Source organism: Leptinotarsa decemlineata, unplaced genomic scaffold (assembly GCF_025532065.1).
Source record: "Leptinotarsa decemlineata unplaced genomic scaffold, Ldec_3_MD MMD2_tig00000035_RagTag_RagTag, whole genome shotgun sequence".
NCBI lineage: Eukaryota > Metazoa > Arthropoda > Insecta > Coleoptera > Chrysomelidae > Leptinotarsa > Leptinotarsa decemlineata.
Genome location: NW_027412540.1, coordinates 23,623,625 through 23,636,307, shown reverse-complemented (window position 1 = coordinate 23,636,307; position 12,683 = coordinate 23,623,625). Strand labels below are relative to the sequence as shown.

The window sequence follows — 12,683 nt, the reverse complement described above, 5'->3', positions numbered from 1 at the left end:
AACATTAAAACTATTATTTGGGCCTACTGGAGTTCCAATTTGCTATCTAAATGATTGTATTTTTACTTTGGCAAATGTGATATACATTATACTTAATGTATGTGTTTGGAAAAAATTGTTTACTATATGTCTATATTTAGGCAGATATATATTTTTCTCTGTATTTAAGCTATTTCAATACGATTGAACTTTATATGCATATACATGTATATACACACATCGGAAAAGTCTAGGGATATTTTAAAAAATGGCAATAATTTTTTTTAGATCGTTTTAGGGAAAAAAAAATTGACGGGTGATTATTAAACGAATGTAACTTACAACAAAATTTATTAAATGGTCAAAACAAAAAAAATATGGCTCTTCTTTGGCACCCCAAAAAAAATTATAATACAAAAAAAAATGGAATCAGTACAAAGTATGGCCTCCACGCTGGTTTATTACGGCCCTACATCTATCGTGAATCGACAAAATGAGATTGTCAATGTCTTGTTGAGGTATATTTGCCCATTCAGCGATTAAAAGCTCTCTCAATTGAAACGTTGTGTGAATGTTCCCCATATGCGGAGTAATTCTTCGTTGAAGCATGTCCCACACATGCTCGATGGGATTCAGGTCCGGTGATTGTGCTGGCCATGGCAATACATCAACTCCTTCGTTGGTGAGCCAGTCAGTCACTAGACGCGCGACATGTGGACGAGCATTATCGTGCATCAGGTGGAAGTTTTCACCAACAGCACCAGCAAACGGACGGACGATAGGTAGAAGAATGGTGTCGAGGTACTGTCGAGCTGTGAAGGAGCGATTTGGAAAAACGAGATCGGTTCTGCCGCCGATCATGATTCCGCCCCATAGCATTACTGTACCACCTCTGTATGTGTGGACTTGCTGGACGTGTCTCAAACGTTCATTATTTCCAGGTCGTCTCCACAGTCTTACTCGACGAGAATCTGGATTCGTCTGTAAACAAAACTCTGGCCCAATCATTTGCATCCCAGTTTTGATGTTCTTGACACCACTCTAATCTTCTACCGCGATTGCCTCTCGACAAAGGTGGACATCTAAGTGGCCTTCTGTTGTGGAGATCTGCTTCATGCAGTGGATTTCTGACAGCACGACCAATGGTTACCTGGTGCGTCTGCTGCAACACGTTAACCAACTCAGGTGCTGTGCTTGTCGGTTGTCTTCTTGCGGTTAAGACCAAAAATCGGTCTTGAACTGCAGTTGTAGCGCGTCCTCGCCCTGGATGTTGTTCGGCTGGACTGCCAGTTTCACGGAAACACTGCCACAATCGACTGATAACACTTTGGGAGACCCCCAAACGAAGAACTACATCATTTTGTCGCATGCCACCTTGAAGAAGCCCTACAGCTCTATTCATCTCAGCCAATGGTAAGTGATGGCGTTCCATGCTAAAGCACAATATTTCCAGTTTAATTGCTGAGCAATAACTGCATAGAATGTACAAACTCGACACTTTCAGATTATTCATTTTAGCCGAAAACCTACAGTTTGTAAAAAACTTGATAAAAGATTAGTTACCGTTTTTGCAGGCTTTGTTCAACCCATAGAAATCTACAGGATGGTCGAGTGTACCAATTTAATCGAAATTAAACGACCTCATGCATTTATTTTTATGATATTTAGTATGTTATAAAAATATCCCTAGACTTTTCCGATGTGTGTATGTGTAACTGCAATATATTCTTGTTAACTAAGTCCATGTTATAGTAGTCCCAACTCAATATCATTGTTTTTTTTATCTGTGAACACTTACAGCATTAAATATACATAAAGTGGTTACCAAGCATTTATCGGAAAGTAGTGCCAAGCGCCTGAAGAAGCTACGAAAAGCAAAGGATTTCAATTTTTAGAATACTTACTGATTGCCACAAAATATCTTTCTATTAAAAAAAAACACACGTGTTAGTATTTGATCAAATACAAGAAAAAAAATTAATAAATAAAGGATGTCAAAAATATAGATAACTTGTTGATATTACCAAGATGTGAAAAATAAAAGATTAATTATTATTACAAAATATTAGCATGCAATACACATCTATTAGAACATTACCTAACAGATTTGGATAAAAGTAATTCACAATCACTTGCGTTTGCTGTTTGAACACTATTTTTTCACACATCTCAGGCTAACAGAATAAATACAAAACTGAACAAACAAACAAGAGAAAATTTGACTGATTCAACTTGTCCTTTTATTGAATTTAATAAAAAATAATAGGTTTTATATAGAAACTTATCTTAGTCAATAGAAAAGTGGTTAGCTTGAGACACATCACTGTCAAATTGACATTGATACATATCCAACAGAACAGAACAACAGAACAAAACAGAACAAAATGTAGAGGATTCAAAAAATATTTATGAACCCAAAGTTGATTCTGTGATTACACGGTTTAGAAATGGTGGATTTATTTTAAATGCTAAAAACACCGGAGGTGAAGTTTTCAAAACTTGCTACAATAAAATATTTGGTGACATGAAAGATAGAATTTCAAATGATAAATTACATTTGACAAGACTATACAACAGGTTCTCAACAATATTTATCCAACTCTGCAAGGTCAGCAAATAACACTTTAAAAAGTATCTCTGATGGAGAGATCAATATCTTCAACATTTTTTTCCAAGTTCATAAAGAAAGAAAGTTAAATAATAGACACTATCATTACCAGTAAAAAAAACATTTCCCAAAATATTAGTATTAATTTGTTACAATAAATCTCAGAAATATTTTCAACTTTGTGTGTGATAGATTACTCATTTCAACTTTGTATATCTTACTGAATATTGCCACAAACCACCTATAATTTCTATCACACAAGTGAACTGAAAATATTTATGATCAAAACATACTTATAACTATTGTTAAATGAAAATTAAATAAGATACTCATACAATTCTTTTGAAAGTAAAATGAATATTCACATTGTTTCAGATTAAAAAAAAATTCGAAAATATTGAACTTACTTTTCCATGGCCTCTATCGTCAAAAGCATCTTTTGGGGGTTTTAGACGCGTCAGTAGCTTATATGTATCTAAGTTTCTCTTGAATGATTTGCCTCGTAGTGTGACAGCTAACTCCCAATTTTTGTCTTCCATAGCCTTGAAAGGAAATATAAACTCGTAACTAATTCTTTTGTTTTTAATTTTATATATACTCTTGCATTGCTCAAGTTTAAGTAGATATTTAATAGTGTGTAGTTCAGTCTGTGAGAATAAATCATTTGTGTGGGTTCGAAATGGAATTTGAAATAAAATTTTTATTGATTTAATTTGTAGCATTTGAATTTTTTTGAAATTAGTAATGCCACAATTTCCCCATATGATTAACAGATACCTAAGATTCGCCAATACATATGCATTGTAAACCAAGTGTCTATTACATAAAGTCAAGTAACTGAAACACCTATATAGAGCTCCTAACATTGGTACAATTTTATCAATAATATGTTCTATGTGTCCTGACTAGTTTAAATTATCATCTATTATGAGTCCCAAATACTTGGTTTTTGCAACATTAATTAAGGGTAAGTTATTTATTCTTAATTCAATATTTCCACAAATTCTATTTTTTTTTTTTTTTGTTTAAATAGCATGTAAACGGTTTTTGCAGAGTCCACAAGCCAATTTGGGTTTTTAGAGAGATCTTCATTAACTATCTTCTCCAGTAAATGTAAATCATATCCACTGTACAAAAGGACCGTGACATCGGCGAACATGAAATACCTTCCCTTAAGCCCCGCCTGCCTCAGTGACAGAACCATCAGTGCATACAACATGGGTCTCAAAACGGATCCCTGTGGTACGCCACAATTATTTTTTATCAACAGCGACAAACTGGGATCTTTTCTTAAAAAATGTCTCAGTGAGAGAATAAGTTTTGCCCCTTATACACATGCAACGTAGTTTGTTCAGAAGAACAGTATGGTCAACAACGTCAAATGCCTTTCTTAAATCAATGAACACTGCGATAACCATTCTTTTTTTATCCAATTCCGATGTAATATTATGAATGAAATCTAGTGCTGCTACCCTTGATAAAACCATACTGATACTCATCAAATCCCACATAACGATCGACAAAGTCCATTTTTCTTGTCTTTATTATAGTTTCAATAATTTTAGAGAATCAGCACACAATTGTTATAAGTCTATAATTTTCTAAGTTTTTGTTATCCCCACCCTTAAATAATGGTATTACTTTTCCAGTTTTCAGTATCTCAGGAAATACCCCCGCTTTGAAAATATCGTTTATCAAATTAACAAGTATGGAAATGACATTTTTTTCAATTAATATTATGCCTTTAACGGATATGTTGTCGTGCCCTGCTGCTGAGTTTTTATTGAGAGCGACAATGACTTCAGATACCTCTTTAGCATTGGTTTCCTTTAGGAATAATGAGTTGCCACACGTTAGTTCCTCAAAATCTATACTTTCTATATTAATATCTACATTGGAAATAATTGATTGACCAATGCTGGTAAAATACCTGTTGAACAAATTTAATTCTCAAAAAATAATGTTTCATTAACTTATCTGGTAAGTTTTGAATAAAAAGATCAACAATCTCAGAAAAATAAAAACATACATAAAAATATAAGCAATTCATCAAAAGGTTAAGATGTTCGGAGCAGTAGCCAAGTCGTTTTGTTGTCAATACTCTTTTGACTTATTTTGGACAGACAAATTGTTGATGCATGTGTAAAGATCCATTGACCATGCTGTATTCTCGTGATTTATTCGCCTAATGATTTTTCATCCCTCTACACATTCACAAAAATTTATAAACCTTATAGGTAAGTATTTTGAAAAATAATGAACATCTTGTTCAAAATTTTTAATTTCACTTTTTGTAACAACTCAAAAAGTGACCAACTTAATTATTTTGTAAAACAAAAAAAATAGTATGGTAAATATTTGTATTGGAAACGGAAGCAAAACGAATATAGTAACTATAATATTATTGTGAAAAATCTTGAATTTGAATTATATAATTTTTCAAAGAATTCATCCATTCAATGTTTCTGTAATTAACGTTTGACCATCATCAGCTGGTTCATCTTTCTTCAATTTCATAAGTGTTTGTTGGGGTTGGTAGCCATGAAATAGAAGATTGTAAGGTTTTTTCTACAACTACTTACTTTAGAAACATTTTATTTCGTTATTGATTTTTATTTTCGTATTATGAATTCTCGTTGGGAAATTAACTTTTCATAACTCTATTATCGAGCAGTCGTACAAAATATCCATCTGCTTAGGTTTTTTGTGTTAATTCTTTTATTTTCCTCTCGAAAAGAAAGTTTTTTGCCGAAAAAACAGATGGATATTTAGAATGAAACCATTTGGGATGTTTCAAGTAGGTACTTACTCATTGTTAATACTTTTATGGGTAAGATAAGGGCCCAAGTGGTTGATCCTTTTTGACTATATTCATGACTCGACCATTTTCAGGGAGAAAGTGACTTCGAACACATTTCTTAGCCGATTCATTCGGTTCAGGGATTTCGGCCGGGAACTACTCTTAATTCTGATTCTCCTCGCCACGAGGTTACACTGTTATTTTCTGTTTGTTCATTTGTTGGCGGTGTTAATGAATTTTATTATTTGTAAACGCTGTGCCCGTCTAATTAATAATTCACCTATCACCAGTCCCGACACGACACGATAATAAATCTATTTCTACGCCATAAATCAAAGTAGCATATATAGGGAAAAACTATTGAAAAACCCGCCGTACCTGAGCCACAGCCTTAGTTTGCTGAACACATTCCATGAGTGGCAGTCGAACAGCTTGATTACCTTCCAAAGATATGACACAAGGCTTAGTATGTTCATTTGCTTCCATCAAGGCCATAACAGCTTCAGCACCCATCCTACATCCCTAAAAAAAAATAAATTCTGCTCCAGAGAAACTGCCTAAAAACCATTAACAGATGCTGAATTACAACCACTCACCAAGACTCTATCAAAAGCAGAGGGATTTCCACCACGTTGAACATGACCGAGAACAGTGATTCTGGTGTCTTGATTCAAGTTCTCGACAACAACTTTTTTTATGAGTTCTGCAGTTATCGGTTTTCCATTTCGGTCAATCGCACCCTCGGAAACGATGATGATGTTCAAACGTTGTCCGACGCTTCGTTCCTGAATTTAAAAAAAAGAAAATGTTGAGAATAACTGAATGTAATACATATCTGATAAAAATATTTCCTTGGAGGGGTGAAAGTAGATTTTTTGCTTTCATAAATTATTAAATATCTGGCTAAATAGTTTATCTTAGAAAATTTCATAATTTGCTTCTGGAACTGATTTGAAAAATATGGGAAATGAAAGTAATTTTAGCGATAATACAGAAAACAAAATTACACTTTGTTGGAAAAAATATCAAAAAGTTACTGGCGAATAGATTAAAATTCCTAAATTAATTAGCAAAAGTATAAAAAAAATTCAAAACCATTTTAAGGTATTCAAAAAAAAATCTATATTTATATTTGTTCTTTCCACAACATTTTTATTTTCCACTTTCTTCTCCTTCATATTTGCATGTAAAGGGAAAATTTCGTTTAAACTTTTTTTATTGGGTACTCCAATGAAACAAAATTAAAAATACATAAAAGCAAATGCATATGTAAAAAAGCTTGATTGCATTTCTTTATGCCAACAATCTGAAATATGAAAGACATACTAAGATTATGTGCAATGAAAATAATTATAGGGCTTCGTTTCCAGGAACATACAGCGATTATAAAAGTCGTCTATCAAATGCAGGTAGAAGGTAGAACCGAAGTTTTTCCTTAGAACAGTTACTATGTGACGAGTTTTTTTTAATAAGAAAAAGTTAGAGTGTTAATTCTTAATTCACTCTTAGCATACCAGATTATGTTAAATATATCAAGTATAATATATCATAATCCAAATATGTTATAACAAAAAAATATGTTTGAAAAATGTTGGCAGAAAGAAATTTATACATTTAGATTAGCAGTACATCTGAATATGTATGAATACAACATGCAAAACTGAGAAAAATCAAATACTTAATGTTAGTACATGCTTCGATGAAGAAAAATAGTTCATTAGCAAAAAACTTTTGAATGATAGGTTATCCCAGACATCCTGATTAGATATACTCAACACATCTACCTGGTAGTTTTTTATATATTCATAATATGATGACGAGAGATATTCAACACTGAATAAAAAAGTGAGTGAAAAGTGGACCATATTTTTTTTTATATTACAGTTTGTCTTGAATGAGTATAAAGAAGTAGAAAGGAGAGGTTATTACCAACAAAACATGCCAAATATACCATTTTTTCAAGTAACTTCAACTAGTTGGTTGTTATCAGTTGTCAAAGTTAGGAAGTCCCCGTTGAAAGATTAGGCTGTCAAATCAATTTATTTTATTCTTTTCTGAAATATTTCAATAATCAATAGTTTTGACAAATTGTGTACCTGACCCTCTGCGCCCATTAAAAAAGCCAAACTGAATGTTGACATCTTTTTGGTTTCGTTCGCAAACAAAATTAATTGTGTGAAACTAAATAAAAATAAAACTGGGCAAAGAATATAAGTAGCAATTGTTGAAAGCGTTACATTTTGAGTCAATTAATTTACACGTCCTAATTAAATTTTTGATAGAAACTTCATTATGACAATATCATGAAAATCAGTAGTAACACAACAAATAAGTTCTAGATTGTAGAGCAGAAGTTACACAGTAATTACAATTACAGTGTGCTACTCTGAAGGCCTCTCTGTTTCTCATAAAAAATTCGACACCACCAAAAAGTTTTTTTCTCAAAGTGTGCAGAATCAAACGGGGATATTTGGGTTTTTGCGTCGGTAATAAACTCTCACATCACCTTTTTTTGTATGATCCATGACTTTGGGACATCCCAGATATTATTTCAACATAGTCATATCAAGTTATGAAAGTTTTTCCATTTTATTACTTCTAAAACAAGTAGTGGAATGACTCTATATTGTCATCAAAACCATATTACCTATATACTGAAATCAAAACTTTTTTGACGATTCGGAAATTCAGATATATCACTAAACTTGAATATAAAAAGCCGATGTGTTTGCAACTATACATCATAAACTATGCTGTTTTGCATTTTTCATCTACAGAAAATACCTGCACTAGCTTATCGCAAAGAACCTCAGGCCAATTTACATCAGCAGGATCTTCTGGAATGAACACATAATCTGCTTCGCTAGTCAACGCCGCTACTAAGGCTAAATAACTGCAATTTAGGACAATTGTGAAACGGAAATTAGGGAATCATATACTTATACTCTGTTGTCTACCGGTTCCATTTTGAGAGTGGTGTGTCAGAACCAATTAAAAAATAATTGCTTTTATTCTAATAATCAATATATAACATTCTCCTCTGTAAAAAACTTTATGCACCTCATGGTTTTAAACACATACTTTGTTAGCATTATATCGTTAACATATAACGGAAATGGCGTTCCTCAGGGCTCCGTTTTAGGTCCACTATTGTTCTTGATCTATATCAATGATCTATGTAATTTTATAAAACCAGCAAGATATACCTTGTTTGCAGATGATTCGACTTTAATATGTTGTAGCAAAGACTTTTCCAGCTCACAATAAATGACGCAGGATAGCGAAACATTAGCACATAAATGGTTTGCTTCTAATAAGTGAATGAAAGTAAAACTCAAAATATAATTTTATCTTATAATCCCAATATTAACCCAACTAAAAATATATATTTTTTAGGATTCGTTATTGATAATAGATTCGGCTGGTTTGGTCATAACAAAGCTGTGGCTACTAAACGTTTTACTGTTTTGTTTGTTCTGAGACGACTAAATGATGTGGTCAGCTTGATGATGCTCAAAAGAGCCTACTATGGATTATTTCACTCAGTTATGCCATATGGTATTCTGGTTTCAAATCATTCAAGTAACTCCATTAGTGTTTTAGGTGCCAGAAAAAGGCCATAAGAATAATAGCCAAAGCAGATTACAAGGAGCACATCCTTTTTTTATTCGACTTGGTATTATGCCACTTAAAACATCAAATATCTATAAAGTTTCATTGGATACGAGGGTTGTCTTTTATGTTTCGGTATTTGGCAACCCTAGTGTTGCAATCTGGCAACTGACAGCTCTATCGTAAAGTTGGACATTTTTGAGCTTATACGTACTCAGAACGTTCTGACATATGCGCGCTATTTGTGTTGTTAGATAGATAGATAGATAACTTTATTACCTCATTAGCCACATAAGTGTAGGTTCGTTAGTTACAATCATGGGATACAACCGGATACAATCTTTAAAATCTAACATTATATTGAAAAAAATATATAAAAAAAAAGGTAGAATTAATGATAAAAAAATGTTAAAGAAACAGTACAATAAACAAGTATTCTCACCCAGATTTGAATGCAAAATTAGTATTTATTAACATTTAGAAGATCTACGAATTCTTGAATATTATAAAGCGGATTGTCAGCCAGTAGAGTTTTTACAAGCTTTTTGAATCTGTTAACGGTGGTATTTTTTATTTCCTTCGGCAGCAGGTTATAAAAGTAACTTCCTGCCCACTCTGGTGATTTTTTATACGAGAGGTGCTTGAAGCTTCTGAGATGTATATTCTCCTGTTTTCTCGTAGAGTATTGATGAAGATCTGAATTTTTTGTAGGTTGATGATATTCCTATGTGTGTATCAATAATTTGAATAAATATATACCTGTTACAGTAAGAATTTTTTGAGATTTAAAAGTTGGTCTACACGATTCCCGGTATTCCAGGCTATATATTAATCGAATAATGCGTTTCTGGATCATGAATACCCGGTTCCGTTCTGTAGCTTGTCCCCATGTGGTGATATTATAGCTAATAGCTGAGTAGGCAAAGGGTAATAAACGTTTAGCAGGGATGATCTGTTCAAGGTTGATTTCAGTGAATATAGGGCAAAAAACGATTTGTTCAATCTCTGACATACGCTGTTGATTTGATCAGACCACATAAATTTTTCATCAATAATTGTGCCGAGAAAGGTATTGGTCGGGCTGGTAGTGACCATAAAATTATCTATTTTGATTGATATATTATTGGACAGTGACCTAGGATTTGTGGAAAATTGCATAATTTTAGTTTTTTCCGAATTGAGAATTAGACGGTTATTGTCGCACCACCAAAGAAATTGTTTGACAACATTGTCGGTTTTGATAGAAATTACAGTAACTTAAAAGATTCATCTCGGCCCAAAAATGGAATTAAATCGTGAACATTTTCGTGCGATTATTTTTTACAACTTTCGACGTGGATTAACTTAGCAACAGTGCATGGATGAACTTAATTCAATTTTTGACGAAAAAGCTTCATCAATCGTGGTCGTAGTTCACTCCAAGACGAATTTCGTGAAGGTCGTCCAAAATCAGTAGTTGTTCCGAAAACCATTGATGCTGTGAGCGAACTGATATTGCAACATAGTCATGTGACCTATCGTGAGATTGAGACAACCTTAGGCATTAGTGGGACAAGCATACATTGCATAAACATTTGACTGTCAAAAAAAATTGTTCGCGTTGGATCCCACATAATTTGTCAATCGCTCAAAAAAATACTAATGTCTATTGTTCGAAGGAAATGCTCAAAAAATACGATCGCGGTGCTTCGAAACACGTCTATGACATCGTGATAGATAATGAATCGTGGATTTACGCATATGAGCCCGAAAGTAAACAGCAATCGACTGTATGGTTGTTTCAAGATGAGCCAAATCCAACAAAAGCTGTTCGCGCACGAAGCACTTCCAAGCAAATGGTCGCCCGTTTTTTCCAAAAAATTGGACATGACGCAACCATTTGTTTGCCAGTTGTCTTCCAAGAAATCAGGAAAACCAACCGCCGAAGACGGATCCCTCTTCACCACGACAATGCGAGCTCTCACACATCTGCTCAAACAATTGCATTTTTGGGCACCCAAAATATCGATTTGATGAGTCATCCGCCGTATAGTCCTGACTTGGCACCGAATGACTTTTTTTTATTCCCGCACGTGAAAAACAAACTGAGAGGTCAACGTTTTTCGCCACCTGAAAAAGCAGTTGCTGCCTTCAGAATGCATGTTTTGGAGATACCTCAACCAGAGTGGCAAAAGTGCTTCGACAATTGGTTCAAACGCATGCAAAAGTGTATAGATCTTCATAGGGAATATTTTGAAAAACAATAAAGTTATTTTCGATGATCAATATTTGTTTTTGTTCTTTAATCCTGAAATATAAAAGGCAACCTATTGTGTTATTGAAAACGTTAATGAATTTGACAAACATTGTGATATTCATGCATATGGAACGAGATATGCAGGTTTATTCAATATGCCCTACTCTACACCATGGTGTAGGTGCTGGCAGGAGTGGCAAGTACTTCATCAGAACATTTTGGTAAAATGTGAATTGTTTAGCAAGGGAATTAGCTTTCTTATCGTTATTGCTACTCTTGAACCATCCATTTGTGTTAGAGGTGAAATTTTAACTAACATCTCAAGCCATTGACCCGAATCTAGATTCATTTAGTGATAGCGTTGTGACGTACTTTACTTTTATCTCTTTGTTGCGAGTAATAAAAAACTTTCGCCCCACTGCCTGAAGCCACGATTATATATTAGAGGCAACGGCTTGCTCTCAACTTTTGTTAAATCATTGTTTCTCATCAGGTCGCTTCATTAAAAAGAAATACCTACATGCACACATGCCTGACATAATAACCTCAGATACATGAGAAGCACATGTAGATGGATTATCAAGAGTTGAAACAAGTGTCTAGCCACTTATTTATGATTTTTTATATCCCACTTGCTTTGTGAATGTATATTTGATGAAGGTAAATAAGATGTGATACCCCCAAGCAGCAATTAATATGTTAGATAACCAACCAAGTGAATAAAAAAAGATTACAACCAACCAATTTTACATTCCATTATTTAGGATATCTTGAGTCAAACAATTCTTGAAAAAAGACTTGGATTATTTCTATGTGTTGTTTCAAATACTCAACTTGAATAACTGTCTCAACTGTTATACAAGACTTTATTTCGAATGTGCGTTGGTTAGCAAAATTCCATGTTTTACTAATTGATGATGTCACTGAAATGAAAGCATGAGTAGTTCCCAGTGATACTATACTCCACCCTTTTAGGAGCAGGTACCTGCAAAATCTTCTTGCATAGCATATGGGGCCAATCTGCGTCTGCTGGCCATTCCGGTATAAAAACAAAATCAGCTTCTCCAGTAAGTGCAGCTATTATAGCTAAGTAACTAGAATGATGAAACAATGTGATATTTTATTCCACTAGTTTGCTCTGTTGTCTACAACTGGATAGTCGAAATGCTAACGAATAATCACTAAAAATATCTTAGAAATACATATATATTTGTAAATGAAGTTATATTATCAGTTATATTATGTGGAAGAGCAACCCTGTTGAATATCGCCTCCCGCTGTTATTGATTTGTATTTTAACATTCACTTTTTCGAAAAAATAAAGACATTATTATTATTATTATTATTATTATTATTATTATTATGTGATATACTCATAAGTGATATTTTAAATTTTACTTTCATACAGAAGCATACTTCGATTATCTGAAGGGCAGAAGGGCCACATA

General features: G+C 33.5%; 1 protein-coding gene across 7 annotated transcripts in view; it reads right to left on the bottom strand.

The window, feature by feature from the left end:
- The window catches only part of Pfk (ATP-dependent 6-phosphofructokinase), a 41,218-nt gene that overhangs the window by 18,768 nt on the left and 9,767 nt on the right, over positions 1-12,683 (bottom strand). For 2 of the 7 annotated variants that reach the window (XM_074172057.1, XM_074172058.1), the window contains exons 7-10: positions 8,172-8,280; positions 5,984-6,172; positions 5,766-5,909; positions 2,995-3,129 (exon numbers count right to left, since the gene is read on the bottom strand). In XM_074172057.1, the coding sequence (XP_074028158.1) occupies positions 2,995-3,129; positions 5,766-5,909; positions 5,984-6,172; positions 8,172-8,280 (577 nt within the window). Of the gene's footprint in view, positions 1-1,883; positions 1,905-2,994; positions 3,130-5,765; positions 5,910-5,983; positions 6,173-8,171; positions 8,281-12,220; positions 12,330-12,683 lie in introns of all 7 variants that reach the window. The other 5 variants (XM_074172056.1, XM_074172054.1, XM_074172055.1 and 2 more) reach the window with 5 other exon arrangements.